Source organism: Furipterus horrens, unplaced genomic scaffold (assembly GCF_987537825.1).
Source record: "Furipterus horrens unplaced genomic scaffold, mFurHor1.1.pri manual_scaffold_2, whole genome shotgun sequence".
NCBI lineage: Eukaryota > Metazoa > Chordata > Mammalia > Chiroptera > Furipteridae > Furipterus > Furipterus horrens.
The window spans coordinates 12,748,715-12,763,980 of NW_028327172.1; the positions used below are offsets into that span (position 1 = coordinate 12,748,715).

Sequence of the window (15,266 nt, forward strand, 5' to 3'; positions counted from 1 at the left end):
ATGAAGGCAATGGCTGAGTTTAGAAATTTCTGCAGACAGAGAAGAGAACCATGGTACCGCCTGTGCTAGAGAATGAGGGGAGGTGAGAGGAGACATGAAGACGATGCATTTTAAAGGTTGATAACATCTCGAATCTGGGGCAGAGGGAAGAAATAGCCGCAGGCCTGATAACAGAGGCTGGGCCACCTGCTTCAGCAGGCCCCAGGCGTCTGAACGTGTACGTATACCCACACAGTGCTCTGTGGACAGTTTGTCCGTTTACACGGTGTGGGGCACCCATGGGTCAGGCACTATGTACTGGTGCGATGGCTGAGTTGTGTCTCCCCAAATTCATGTGTGAAAGTCCTCACCTCAGAATGTGACTGTTTTTGGAGACAGGGCCTTTAACGAGATGATTAAGTTCATTACCCTGTGAACCTTCCTGCAGCGTACAAATCCTACAGCAGAAGGCAGGGGCCTCCATCGGGTCATCAGGGTGGCCCTAACCCCAGAAGGACAGGTGCCCTTATGCGAAGAGGAGATGCGGACACAGACAGCTCAGAGGGAAGACGGCGTGAAGATGCGGGGAGGTGGCGGCCGTCTACAAGCCAAGGAGAGAGGCCTTAGAAGGACCGATCCTGCTGGTCACCTTGATGTAAGATTTCTAGTCCACTGAACTGGGAGAGTGAATTTCTGTTAAGTCACTTAGTCTGTGGTGCTTTATTGTGGCTGCCTGAGCAAACAACCCATTGACCCTGAAGAGATGGCCTTCATTTTGACAGATGAGGAAACTGAAGCCAGAGAGGGTAAAGTGCCCAAGCCCAGAGCACAGACAGGAAACCCAGGCCTGTCTGACTTCAAAGCCTGTATGTTTACCGCTAAGTAATCTCTGTATCACAGCATTGCTTATGAAGACGTTTAGAAGATACAAAAGGAAGAAATTCGACATGGTGCCATGAAGACTAATATCTGAGCAACGTAAACGTAAGTGTGGATGTTAACAGGAAAGGGAAAATGCTGCCGAGGGTCAAAGACATTAGACTAAAGGATTTCTAATCAGTCTTCTGACACATGAAACCCTTTTAAGACAAATGTTAAATCTGAAAACAGTGTTATTTGATTTTATCATCAGAGAATGTATCTAGAGGCTGGGTAAGCTGAAGAGCAGAGGTAGGAGTGGCGACCTGTACAGGTCAGTACTGAGCGCCTCATTCTTCGGCATGTGTATTATTTTCAACCATTTTCCCCTTTAAGTGTGTGCTATAACAACCTAGCCATATACTTTCATTACAAACGAATGTTACTGAAGTGTATCTGTGTTCACTGAAGCACTGACTGTGATGTGTATTTTATTCACAGGTCTCTCTGGCTCCAGCCGGAGAGACGGCTATTCTCCTGGAACAAGAAACTTCAGGATGGGAGCTTACACCACAACAGGCTCCTACCCGACACCTCCATTTCTTGTGTTTTCTTCACCTTCAAGCATGGGGGAGAATAGAGTGCTGGAAGATTCCTAGGACAAGGGTTCTTACTCTGGGGTCCCTTTAGGGGGTCCAAGGAGAGGCTTAAGGGACAGTCCACAAAGACCCTGAAGTTCTGTGCACGTTTTTTTCTGGGTGTGAATAGGTGCAATTTTCTAGGGAGAGGTTCCATCCTTATCAGACTCACCAAAGCGTGGGTAACCCAAAAAGGGTTGAAGAACCAATGCCCAAACTTAAGACAATAAGGGGTGAAGTGCACTCAGGTGGCGAGAATGGTAACTATTCCAACCTGTGTTGGCTCAGTCATGATTTAGCCACAGGACAGGCTCATGAGGGGAGGTGGCACTTTCCTGGCCTCACATAAGCCCCAGCAGCCCAGGTTCCTCTATAATGGGTTCAAACACACAAGCATGGTTAACTGAGGTTCATAAGTACCAGCTTGTCCTTGACAACGGATGCCTGTTAAACTAGTTACTCAAGGTGCTTGGTCGGCAGACAACTAGCTGGTCCCTATGCTCTGTTCTCCAGCTAAGCGACAGATCTGCAGAAAAGGGGGCTGGGACATGAAATGAGGCCTTGCAGGAAAATGATGACAGCAGCACAGAAGGAGAAGGAAGACAGCCAGGGGAGAGGCTCCAGGGAAAAATCAACTCATAAAACATGCACTGAAAATCAATCTCTTGATCGGCAAACTCTCTCGCCCTGTCATTCATACAAGGAACACAGAAGCAGCTGGAACACAAAATGAACTAATGACTGCTTCCCTCTGGGTGCTAGTGCCCTCACACCCCTTCCTGTCCGCTGGATGCTAAGAAACCCCAGTCTGTGAGCCCCACCCATGCCCCCTCCAAGCCCAGGAGGGGTGTGCATGCATGTACTATGCCAGCAGAGCACACCACGCTGCCTCAAGGCCTGCGGGACACATTGGAGCTTGTAACCAAGTCTCAGCCGTCACCCTCTCCCCAGCATGCTGGGCGAGGCTCCGTGCCCAAGGACGGGAGAGGGGCAGAGAGTCTGCTCCCAGCTCCCACGTTAGGAGCAGGGCGGTGCCTAGGTGCAGCTGGGCCTGGATGGGGCACAAAGCTGAGTGCTTAAGCTCAGTCCACTCCTCATGTCAGCCCCACCTGTGAACCGTTCCTGCACCCCACAAATCACCCTCCCAAAGGGAGGGGCCTCCATCAGTCAACAGCCACTGAGTAAGTGCCAGGGAGGGTGTGAGGGGACAGAGTCCTGCCTTCTCGTTTCTGGGCCAGGACCCGAGGACCACAGAGGTGAGGCTCCCAGGCACTGAGCGGCAGGCAGGACAAGGTGCAGACCCTGACCAAGTGAGGGTGAGGCCGGGGCCCTTTCCCAGCACCACGCTGCCTGCACTTCCGTGCACCATTTTACAGGTTGCCAGGGCCTTCCGTGTCCTTTAGTTCATGTAAGGAGGGATCTGCAACTAAACAAGTGTCAGAAGGACTATGAAGAGATTCCTGAAGCCAGGTTGTCCTCAGTGAAGCACCAGGACTAACCAAGCTCTGGGAAACTGACCGAGGGAGTGGGGGGGAGAGGCGGCCTTGGCCAGGAACCTTTGCATTCAGTGGCTCTTCTCTCAACAGACCGCTCTATACCAGCAGAAAGGCAAACGGATCGCGTGAGCTGCTCCCCCTTCAGTAAAAGAACTGGACCAATAAGAGAAATCTGTACACAATTGAGGCTAATGGAATTCTGAGCAGTCAGCAGGCTTGGAGATCACCAGGTAGCAGCTGCAATGACAGCTATTTGGGGACTGGCTTATTTTTCAGGTTGGCGAACACTGTATAATAAAACCAAAGGCAGAAGAGACACTGGGGGTCTGAGGTAAGTGTGGAGCCTCCTGACACGAGGGCATGTTTCCCCACAAGCTCAGCTTAAACTGTAACCACGGCCTGCCCCATGAACGGCCACAGGCCCTTGGCTTAGAAATCACAGAATCATAAAACTAGCACAGCACAACTTGACCAGGGCCTCAGGAGGTCCAAGATGGAGCCTTCAGGCTGGTAGAGAACCATTAGTCACACCTTACAGCTGAAGCGTCTCAGAAAGGTTACTGTCCTGACCCAAGTCACACACGGAAACTGACAGAGAGGAGGGGAGAAAGGGACAAGGCTCCTGCCTCTCAATGTCATACTGTATTCACTTCGGCTGCGAGATCACTGCCCGGGGACCCCCTTGGCCTAGTGTGCTGGCTCTGACTGAAGAAACAGTCAAGGACACCCTGAGAGCATGCGCAAGATGGCAATGCGAGTTCTGCTGCGTGGTGGATTTTACTTATCCAGTAGCTTCTCACATACGCTTTTTCATTTCCTTTCCCTACAGTGTTTGCTCAGTGGGTGTGGCAGGTGGCAAGATGCTGCCTTATAGATGAGGACGCTGAAGGGCTTCAGGCCCAGGGGCTATCATCAGCACACAGTGAAACACCAATGTGCTCTTTTCTCTCAGGGTGTCCAAAGTTCACAGGTGCTCTTCCCCAGTCTGTCTGTCCTCCGACCTCCTGGCTCCTATGGCCAACCAGTCAGCCATGATTAAGGTCAGAGTAAACCTTGGAATTAGACCTTAAGATCCCAACAGGCTGACAGACAATCTCCTGGACTACTAGGCAAGAAAGAGGCACAGACATCCGCATCCTTGTGGTGTTACCTGCAATCACTGCTACAGCCTCTTGGCTGGCTCTCTCCTGCCACCACTTCCTCCGCAGGTCCCAGCCTGACGCCTGGCTAATCTTCTGAAAGTGCCAGTCTGATCACTTCACTCTGCTGTTCCAAAAGCCCTTAGCTCCCACAGAGTGTACTAAGGACCCATCTGCCTGGCATTTACAACACTCCGTGATCAGAACCAACTATATAACCTTATGTTCTTTCAAAATAATAGTGGTAACGATACCCATTAGCACCATCAGCATCATCGTTGTCATCACGATCACAGCTACCATCTCCTGGGCTAAGTGCCTTGTGTACTGCACTCTCAGCTAGCTGTCTACACTCCCTAGATTTTGTTCAATGCATCACGGGCCTGGCCCTGACAATGGACCACCATTGGTCTAAGTCAGTGATTCTCAAAGTTCAGTCCCAGAACTGCATAATCATCAACCACTGGGAACTTGTCTAAAATGCAAATTCCTTTTTAAAAAAAATTTTATTTACTGATTGTTAGAGGGAGAGAGAGGAAAGGGAAGGGGGAGAGAGAGAGAGAGAGAGATCAATTTGTTGTTCACTTATTTATGCATTCATTGGTTGATTCTTGCATGTTCCCTGACAGGGATCAAACCACCTGCAACCCTGGGGTATGGGGCCAATGCTCTAACCAACTGAGTTACCTGGCCAGGACAGAAATGTAGATTCTCACGTCCCACTCCAGACCTACAGAATCAGGAGCTCTGTGGGTGGGGGCCAGCAATCTATGGCTTAACAAATTCTCTAGAGGATTCTGTTGCTCACTCAAGTTGAAAAACCAATGGTCTAAACTACTCTGGACAAGCAGACCCCTACTTCCCATTTGTGGGTGGCTTCATGACCCGTTTGTGGACGGCTTCATGACCCATTTGTGGGTAGCTTCAAGACTCAGTTCTAGCTCATGAGACCAATATGAAAAGCAAGGTGAGGGTGTCCTGGGAAAGCTTTTATTCTCTTAATAAAATGAAGTGAGGCATTCCCTGACAACCCTTATAATGTAAAATGCAGCCTCCCTGTGCCCTAACTTTTACTTTCTATCTTCTTATCCAACTTTTACTTTTTCTTTTTTAGAAAAAGGTATTTTATTTATTTATTTTTAGAGAGAGGGGAGGGGAGGGAGAAAAAGGGAGAGAAACTTCAATGTGTGGTTGCCTCTCATGCACCCCCAACTGAGGACCTGACCTGCAACCCTTGCATGCACCCTGACTGGGAATCGAACTGGTGGCCCTTTGGTTTGCAGGCCATCGCTCAAGCCATTGAGGCACACCAGCCAAGACTTACTTTTTCTTTATACCGCTTAGGGCCTCTTGACACATTATACGTGCATTTGTTTATTGTCTGGCTCCTCCCACTAAGAGTACCCAAGAGCAAAGGAACTTTGTAGGTCCTGTTCACAGCCTATCCCAATGCCTACAATCCCAGTGTCTGGTAAACTGTGATCACTTAATATATGTTTACTGAACGAGTGAGTACACCTGTCTCTGCTATTCCTTCTCTTTCCTGCTTTGGATGAGGAAGTGATGGCTGAAGCTGTGGCAGACGCCTTGAGTCCGTGAAGCAAGAGACTCTCAGGAAAGCTGGCTCTGGCATTGTGGAGCCACCAAACCCAAAGCAGCAACACCCAGCTCTGGGCTTCTTGTTAGGTAAGAAAATCAATCCCTATTTGTTTCAGCTACAGCAGTCAGGTGTTCTATCCCAATAGCCCCGTACATTCCTAACTGGCACTTATATTTAATCATTTAATCTTTGCAACAACCACCTAATTTGTAGGGAAGGAAACTGAGTCTCAAAGTAGTTAAGTAATTTGTACAAGATCACTTCATCAGTAGGCTGTTTTTCTTGTGTGAAATGCCCTCTAAATCCAATTCACTTATTATGCCCCCTCGTGTAAACTTCTATACTGTATTCCCTGATCACTCCAGCCCACCAATAGCTGTGGTGTGGTAAGTTTGTAGAGCCTGTATCGTTTGTCTCGGAATCACAGGTTACTTGTCTTCTTTTTCTGCTTTATGTTCCCCTTTTCCATACACCTGTTGGCAACAATTTCATGCTGAATTGGATGCCATTAGCTTACTGAGCAACCTTGACCCACTTAACCTCTCTGTTCTGTGGTGTTCTCACGTGGAAGTCAGAATATCAGCCTGGCAAGTTTCAGATTTTGTAAAACAGAATGAACTTTGCCTAGTATTACAGAGCTAAGAGATAACTAAGAGATCAGTATCTAAGGTGGCTGGTGCTCCTGGAACAAGACAGCACAAATCTATCCATCAGCAATGTCTATGACAAAGAGCCTAGCGGGGTAAAGGGTATAAGCATTAAAGACTTCCAGCCTGGACGCTCAAACTCATAGCCTCACCCAGCCCCGAAGTGGAGGGGTTTGGGAAAAAGAATCAATTGGCTCCATGGAGAAAATCACCCTGCAATCTCATGATGCATTCATGGCACATAAGGAACAGCCTGAGATGATGACTCAAAGAGAACAATAATCTGTATTTCTCCAAGAAAGGCATAAAAGACCCTTCTTGCTCTAGGGAAGGAGTCAGGTGCTTTTTTAAAAAACAGCTTTCAGGGGGTTTCTAAGAAAGATGCCTGCTAACAGGAAAGGAGCGAGCCAAAGTCGCCTGCAAGGTGAGAACAGAGGAGTGGCTGTTAAGAGGCACAGATGATGGGGAGTCCCGCCTACTGGTCCTTGGGGGGGTGTGGTGTGTGGCTGGACTGCATGAGCTTCTCTTCTGAAGGTAAGTGCCGCCCTCCCCTGGCCTGTCTATAGAACACAGCCTAATGGGGCGGGGGGGGGGGGGGGGGGCAGAGGGGCCTTTGTCACTCTCAGACCCTGCCACAGGGCCATTTCTCCCGCAGCTTCACATCCGGGTCTCTGCTTTCTTTTTGTTGGATTTGAGTCACTCTGAGAAGTAGAAAGAGCTCCCCTCCATCGCTAATTTTTTCCCCTAAGTTAGCAAAGAAAGGGCTTTAATTTTAAATTACACTTTAAAAGGTACAGAAGTCAGAATGGTAGAATTTTTGAACTGAAATCCTAAAAAATTATGCAGTCCCCACCAAATTTTAATCTAGTTTGCTGGGTTTTAACCTTCAGCTAAAAAAGAAGCAGTTTTGCAAACTGCTCCCACCTCGCTCCCACCTTCCCTCCTGAAGCTGAATCTAAGCCGCTGTCACTCACTCTCAGACGTCCCTGCTGGGCAGCTCTGGGGCGGGCGACTTGGCCACCCTGGCCCGTTTACTGAGCTCTTCACCGGGTGGCTCCTCGGCGGCTTCCAGCTTGCGTTTGGGGGATGCTGGGCCACTGGGTAGCGGTCTTGGGCCTGTAGGGAAGCAGGTGATAGGGTCACTCACACAGACTGCGCATAGAGCCAAAATGACCCGAGACTGTGTGATGGCAGCTCTTTAGGGACAGGGACATGGAGCCCACTGTTCAGTGAAATGCCAGGACATTGCTCCTCAGACCTGACCCTCGGCCTCCCTTTCAGCAATGGCCTTGCCTGGAGAACAGCAAGGGAGCACAACCAGAACTGCCGGGCAGCAGAGCCAGCTTTGGGCCCCAGACCTCACAGGCTGCACGCCTAATTTGGGCTGCCTGCTGTCCTTGCTCCAAAGGTGAGGCATTCCCTCCGCGACCCTGGACCTGCCTCTGGAAGCAGGAAGGAGCAGTGCCCTCACCAGGCTCGCTGAGCAGACTGGACAAGCCCCCGCAGTCCTTGCCTGCCTCACCTTACTGATCTTCATCCCTCTGCCCAAGGGAGGAGGTTAAGGAGGCGGCAAGTCTCTCCCTTTCTCCCTCTTTCCTGCTACCACTGGGCCACGCTGCCGCCTGGACAACTGCAGTGGCCTCCTTTCTAGCCTCCCTGCACTAACTCCCGCCCCCACTGTCCCAGCCACACAGCAGTCGGAGGGAGTTCTGTAAAACAAATCGGATCAGACCCTGCCCTACTGACAGACTGCCGGAGCCTTCCCTGTGTACCGACAGAGCCCGAACCTACCTTGGGGACACCGTGCCTGCGCAAGGCTGCCCCTGCTCCACCCCGTCCCCACGCCTCCCATTCCGGCCCCTCACTTGGGGCCTGCCAGCTGCACTGGGCCCCTCACCATTGCTCCCTGAATGGGCTCAGCGTTTTCCCATCTCTGGGACTTTTCCTGCGTTTTCCTCTGCCAGGGATGCTCTTCCCTCAGTTTCTGGAAAGGCTGGCTCTGCTGAGAGGCAGCCCCTGGCTACACTGATCTGAAGTAACACAAAATAACCCGCCTGCTCCAGCGCTTCTCTCCTCGGGTCCCTCACGTTTGCCTTCCCAGATGCACTGTCATCAGAAGTGATCTGCATGCCTCCTTTACTGTGTGTGCTCCCCTGGATAACAACCTGGTCTGGCCTCTGTCATCCGCCCTCAGTGACAGAAGCAGTGGTGGCTTGGCAGTGCCCTCGGCATGGGCACAGGCCACGGTGGGCCAGCTGCGCTCACCTGCACTGCTCGTGCTCCCCATCTGGCTTGAGCTGGGCTCCGCCACCGGGTTGCTGAGGTCTTCCATGCAGGAAGGGACAGACGCCAGCAGACCTGGGAGAGAGGTAAGGGAGTGCTCAGCATGCCTCTCACAGGACTGCAGAGGCCTGCAGGGTAGGTGGGAACGGGGGGCGGGGGGGCCCTGGGCTGTGACACTGAGCTTCCATCTCCTCCCGTGCCTGCTGGGAGGCCTGACCCAGCCCCATGTGCAGCACCCTGCGCTGTGGGACAACATGACAGCCTGGAAGACGGCACCCAGTCTCTCTTGGTGTTATCTCTGGAAATCCCCATCTACGTCCCCTGAGCCCGTAGGTTCTGCCCTTCCTCTCAGTGAGTTAAGGCTGGCAGGGAAGTCGGGGCTCCTTACAGAGTCCCCGGTAGCGAGAGAGCTGCTGGTAAATCTGCTTCATTCGCTCAATGTTGAGCCGGCTGGTCTCGGCATGGTTGACGATGGGCCGTGGGTAGTCCACACCGATGATGCACTTGGCTGCCTTCTGAATCGATTCTGGGGCGTTCCAGGGCTCATAGATGTATCGAGAGGGGAACCCTTTCAATTTGGGCAGGTATCGCCTGAAACACACACCAGACAACCCATCAGCACACTGGGACTTTCCTTCAAAGGATCAGGCGTAACCCATCCTAGGAGGAGGCCAGAATGGCTACAGAGCCTGGTCTGCATCCTCACCTAATGTAGTCACCACTGGGGTCCGTGCGGCGGCCGAAGCCCACCGGACAGTAGCAGTGGAAGAACTGCTGGAAGAAAGCGCTGCAGGACAGCCACATCCAGCTGCCCGCGTTCACGCTGAAGTCTGCATCCAGGAGCAGCTCATCAAACACCTAGATGGGGCAGGGTGGGATGTCAGCCCGCCCGGGCACCTACTGCCATGGTTCTCCCCAAGTCCCCGTGTGCCCCATAGAGAAAAGAGCCAAGGCCCTTCTGCTGGAAATCCCCACCTTCGCCCTCTGAGCCTGCGGGAGGATCTGGATCTCCCAGGGTCCAGGAGATCCCACCCCATCCCCCAGCGCAGAGGGGGCTGCCCTTGGGCACAAGCCAGCTCCCCGATGAGAGAGCACTCACCCGGACCCCGCTCTCCCAGCTGACCCAGAGGTCCCCGCGTGTGAGGAAGCAGGCCACGGCATGCCGGGCCAGATGGTGGATCCAGCCCTCCTGCCTCAGTTGGGTCATGATGGCGTCAATCCAAGGGAAGCCTGTCTTGCCCTCGGCCCACTTGGCCAGGGCCTCAGGGTTGCGGTCCCAGGGGATCTGGATGCAGATGGGGTTCCCCTCCATGCGGTCAAACCTGGGGTTGTTGGTGGCTGCCGTGTAGAAAAACTCTCGCCATAGGAGTTGCCCAAACAGGGAGAGGGGAGGTGTGCTGTTCCGCTTCACCTGGGGGTTGGGAGGAGCACATGGATGCAAACACTTCCAGGTCTCGTTGCCATGTCCCCAGGCCTCTCCCACAAAGGACTCTGGAGCTGCCATGAGCCTGGTTGCTTTAAACTCCCTAGACACGTGAAGGACTGTCCCCTGGAGGCAGCAGCACCATGTGCCCACAGGCTGAAGCCCTAGGCGCTGGCCGCGCCCTGTGAGAATGGCTGTGGAGAGGTGGGCGGGGAGATGGATACCGCTGCTGGACTCCGCACCGGGCACCAAACTCCCAGCCTGGCCGATAATCCTTATCTTCAAAGGGTGTCCCTGTTTGGCTCCACTTTCTAGAATGTCGAAGGGACTTTTCCCGTCCCCACGCATATAAAAATGTTCAGTCTAAATTCTGGTTATATACAATAGCCTGGATCTGGGGCCATGAGGGAATTAAGAGATCAGACCTTCAAACAAATAATGATTTTCCTAAAATCACATGATTACCCACTGGCTCCAATAAAAGCCATCCACGCCATAGAATTCTGATATTGGCAAGGATAGGGTAACAATGCAGACACAAGGATGGTCTGATGAATCTGAGCAGCTGGGTGCAGTAACCTCTTTGTCTGGGAATCGGGGCATCACCACAGGAACATGTGCCTACGGTCTGTGTGGCATGGCCCTGCGTGCAGCGCCTCCTCATCACTGGTGGGCAGCAGCCTGCCACGCCTGGACTCCCCATTCTCATGCTGTGGACACAACCCCAACCGGGATGCTGTGCTCTTGAGCTGAGGACTGGCGCCAACCTCACCCTCCCTGCCTCCCCCACCCCATCCACCTGCTGCCAGCAGATCTGCCACCTCTAGGGACACGCCCTGAGGTTGGTTTTTCTGCCTGTCCTGTTCTTCCTGGTAACCTGGGTTTTATGTACATCAGCAGTTTGGGTTGTGTCCCCACCTTCTCCAACGAGACACACACTGAAGCACCTCCAGGATCCACAACCCAGTCCCCACCCCCAGGACCAGAGGGGAGGCCCCTCTCCACAGTGACTGATCGGCCTGGAAGGCCCTGGTCCACCCTGCTGCAACTGGAGGCGGGCATGCCACCCTGACTGCGTCCTCACCTTTTTATACAGGTCCCACAGGCGGTAGTAGAAGAGGCGGCAGGAGAGGCAACCGAAGCGCAGGTAGGGGCTGAGGCCCGTGGGGCTGGCCAGCAGGGAGTTGGCGTTCATTCGAGGTCTCTCATAGTTGGCAACCCAGGCCTGCGGCGACAGAGAAGGCGAAGGAGGGAAAGGCCTGGATGTTACAGGGGAAAAAACTGAGGCACTAGGTGGTTAAGGAATTTATCTAAGGTCATTGAACAGAAAGCCAGGAGCCAGGACGTGAACACTACGCGCATTTCACTCCACGCTGATAGAATCTGTGATGGAACCACCATTAGACCCAAATATGAGGCCCAAGTCCCTGTCCTGACTCTGCTCTTTAACTTAGGGTATGACGGTGAGTAAGTTCTCTAGTCTCTCAGCTACTTATCTATTAAATGAGAACACATTTCCCACCTCCCAGGGATTAAATGACAGGAAAGAATTCTGTAAGCATTGAATGGTCTGTGATTATACGGAAGAAAGGGAAAAAGGCTTCTACCAAGCAGAAAAAATGTCCCTGTCTCAGTCCCCGCTCCTGTCACTGGCCCCTGAGGCTGCTGCCCTGCAGCTACGCAGGGATTTCTCACCATTGTTCAACAGCAGCTGCAAAAGGAGGAACTCCCAACCCATTCCTGGGGACCCACGATGTCATTCACTTCTGGGGCCATTTGTCACATGGGGTGACGAGTCTTGTTTTTATCACCAATCGCTGCTGGCCCCGCGCTTTGCTTCACGACACGTTACGTGTTTCCTCTCATTCCATCCTAACAACCCTCTGAGGCAGCGTGTCTCACTACCTCCTTTTGCAGAGGCCGGAACGAAGCTCAAGGGGTTCTATGGCCCCTCTGGGGTTACAGAGAAGGTAAGTGACAGGGCTGGGGGGAATTCAGCTTCGGACCCCAGATTCCAGTCCCTTTCTCACTACATCTAACAACTATATTCCCTCTCTCCACCCCTAACACTCACCTCATGACGACTAACCCCTTCCCCAACCCTGCCCCCCCTTTAGACCTCCTCCCCCACACTTCCCCGCCTCCTTGCAGCAGATGGCCTTCCTTCCTGTGATAAGGACACGAAAGTGTCCAGTGGGAAACCCCTCAATGTTAAGCCACCAAATCTGCCAACTCACCTGCATCCACACCTCCCCCCGCCCCTCCTGCAACTCAGGCCCAAAGCCAAGGCCTCCGCCCGGCTCTGCAGCCCTCCCCTCTGCCTTCTCCTGCACATTGCCCCTCTCTCTCTCCAGCTTCCATGTCAAGAGTATTGGGGACATGATCTCGTCTCTTTGCAAACAAACAAAAATAAACACAAATAAAGGACTTCCAGGAACCCTGTGGGCCTCTACCTTTGGGCCCTCTTTCCTCACCGCACAGCCAGCCTCTCTCCCTGTCCCCACAGCCACCTCTGCTTTCCAGCCCAGCCTAGTCTGGCTTCACCTCCACCACTCCCACCAAGCTGGTTCCCACCATCGTCCCTGTGATTTCTGTGCCATGAATCCTGCAGGTGCCTCTGTCCTTGTGTTTCTGGGCCTCTCAGCAGCACGTCGCCCTGCTGACCACTTCCCCTGTCCATGCCTCTGTTCTGTGGCCTCTGGACTCCACGTGTTCCCGGTGCCTGCCCCTGCTGACCTTTGGCATCCCAGGGTTCTGTCCTAGCTCCTCCACTCAACTGTGCTCCCGGGTGAGCCCAGCCAGTCCCATGGCTCCGAGGACTCTCTGTAGACCACCATCATGCCTGGGCCCCCGCCCAGACTGCTCACTGGAGCTCGCAGATCACTCCATCGGCTCCCTGCCAGAGAGCTTCCAGGCACCTCAAGTGCAACAGGCTCTCTTCTTTAAACAGGCCTTCCACTGGCTTCCCGACTGCAGAGAAAGCACCTAGCTGCCCCAGCCAATAGACTTGTCACCTTAACCTCCTCCCTCACCTAGTCCTGTTAATTCTACTATCCAAATAGTTCTCAAGTCGTCCCTTTGATTTCATTCTCTATTACTACTAACCCGGTTCATGTGAAGGTCATGTCTAGACTGGACAACAGTGGCAGCCTCCTGGCCGCCCTCCCCGCATCTACTCTTGTCCCCTTCTTATCCAGTCTTCCACCCTGGGAGCAGAACGACCACTTAGAATGCCCCTCCCTAGGACAGTAAGTGCACTGGGCTTCCTGTTGTGCTTAGGACAGTGTCCCAAATCTTCAACGTGACGTATAAGCTCCCAGAGTCTGGGTGGGCCCGCCTTCTTAGCTTCATCTCGTCACCCTTCTGTAAGCACCACGCACGCTCCCCTTGGCCTTTGCACACGCAGCACCCTTGGCCTGGAATGCTGTCTTCCTCTCCGCTCGCCTTCCCTTGGTTAATCGGGACTCTTCCTTCAAGTAGCAATCTAAAGGCCACTTCCTCAGCAAGTGATCCCTCAGGTATTAGGTTATGTACCCCTAACTAACACGAGCCATCCTTGCTCACCTTGCTTTGAAAATCGTTTTCATGTTAAGTGAAACACAGTTACAAAAACCACACAGATGTGTGGCTTAATGAATTATTCTACGGCAAATACTACCAGGAATTAGAACTTTGCCAGCTACCCCAGGAGCCCATCTAAATGCTCCCTGCCCCATAAGTGACCACTCACCCAACTTCTATAATAAACACTTCCTTGCATTTAAGAGGTTTACACTGTTCTATTTTTGCAAAGCGCAGGTAACCCACCCCACCATTCTTTTAACATTGTTTCTGTAAACGATGGCTTGTAAGTTCACGTGTACTTATGGATACAAACCTGGTTGCTAGGATTCTAGGAGCTAACCTCAGAGTAAGCAGACTCCAGCCCTCAGGCATTTCGGCTCCAGGAGACTTGCTCCCCTTCAACCATAGAACCAGGATGATGAAAACCAGACCACTGCTTGTCTGGCCCCAAGATGGTTATCGGAGCAGACGGTGCTGACTTGCACAGAGCACCCTCAACAGAGAGCCCACGGCCTACTCCCTCCCTCTGGTTTCGTCTGTCCTGCCTTCCCTTTCCCTCCTCATAAAAACCCCTGCTGCACTGAGATGGAAAGATGGTCTTTGCGACATTAGTCTGCTCTCTTCTGAGGCTGCCAGCTCTTGGGTAAACCGACTTTCCTCACACCAGCCCTTGCCTCTGAAATCATTGGCTTTTTGGGAGGCAGGAAGCGGAACCTGGGTGTGGCATCACACAGTTGGAAGGGAGGGCTTTATCACAATTATTCCTTGCATTTTTGTTTTTTTTTTCCATCCAAATGTGTATCTGCAGGCACTATAGTTTAGCCTTGGCCATTTAAGAAACTTTGATGTGTTAAGTTTCTTTTGCTCTATACATTCCCTGTCATTTCATTTCCTTCAGTTTTTCTGTGGAAGAACACAGGCCATTTGCCTTGTACTGGTTCCCAGTCTGGATCACACTCACGGCACACTCACGGTGCAGAGCAACACATCCCTCTCTCCTGTGGTCACCTGCAAATTGGTGACTGCTACCAGGGATTGGGTTATACTCAGATTTATCTCTTTAGCAAGACTACAGGGGAAATACAATATAATGCCTGATTTTCTCTCTTTGTGGGGTTACCAAGTCACTAATGCACAATGTGCCATCGTTGGAGCTTGCAAAATGGTGGTATTCTAATTCTATCATTTCTTTTTCACTTAATAATAGATTACTTTCATAAGAGAGGTGCTCGTTCTCATCTACTATTGGGTAGCCCAGTGGTAAAGAGCATACAGTTTGCCTTCCCTTTTTGGGAACAGCACCTAATTTTCTTATGATGACCCAGTTTGCCCTCATCTCAGTCAAAGTGCGTAAAGTGGAGCTGAGCCTCCCTTCGAACTCTGGGGGTGGGGTCATGGTGCAAGTTTGGCCAGGGAAAGCAACTCTTTCTCAGCCAGAGTGACTGAGTCAGTAGTTATATGACCCAAGCCAGGCCAATCAGAACAATCCCCAGGACTTTTCTGGAGCTTCTGGAAAGGAGGCACATAATTTCCTCTGGTGCTACTAAGCAGATTGAATGTAAGCTGCTGGTGACCGCTGGTCAAGGAAAGCCTGTCTGAGAATGCAATCATACAGAGGAAAGCAGAGCTGAAAGACAGA

At 52.1% G+C, this 15,266-nt stretch overlaps 1 protein-coding gene across 1 annotated transcript in view; it reads right to left on the bottom strand.

Annotated features, from left to right (window-relative positions):
* The window catches only part of CRY2 (cryptochrome circadian regulator 2), a 32,897-nt gene that overhangs the window by 2,619 nt on the left and 15,012 nt on the right, over positions 1-15,266 (bottom strand). Inside the window, exons 6-11 of the mRNA XM_090262219.1 lie at positions 11,148-11,288; positions 9,740-10,051; positions 9,347-9,498; positions 9,029-9,231; positions 8,623-8,715; positions 7,332-7,473 (exon numbers count right to left, since the gene is read on the bottom strand). Of these exons, the coding sequence (XP_090118345.1) occupies positions 7,334-7,473; positions 8,623-8,715; positions 9,029-9,231; positions 9,347-9,498; positions 9,740-10,051; positions 11,148-11,288 (1,041 nt within the window). The 3' untranslated portion in view covers positions 7,332-7,333. The remainder of the gene's footprint in view (positions 1-7,331; positions 7,474-8,622; positions 8,716-9,028; positions 9,232-9,346; positions 9,499-9,739; positions 10,052-11,147; positions 11,289-15,266) is intronic.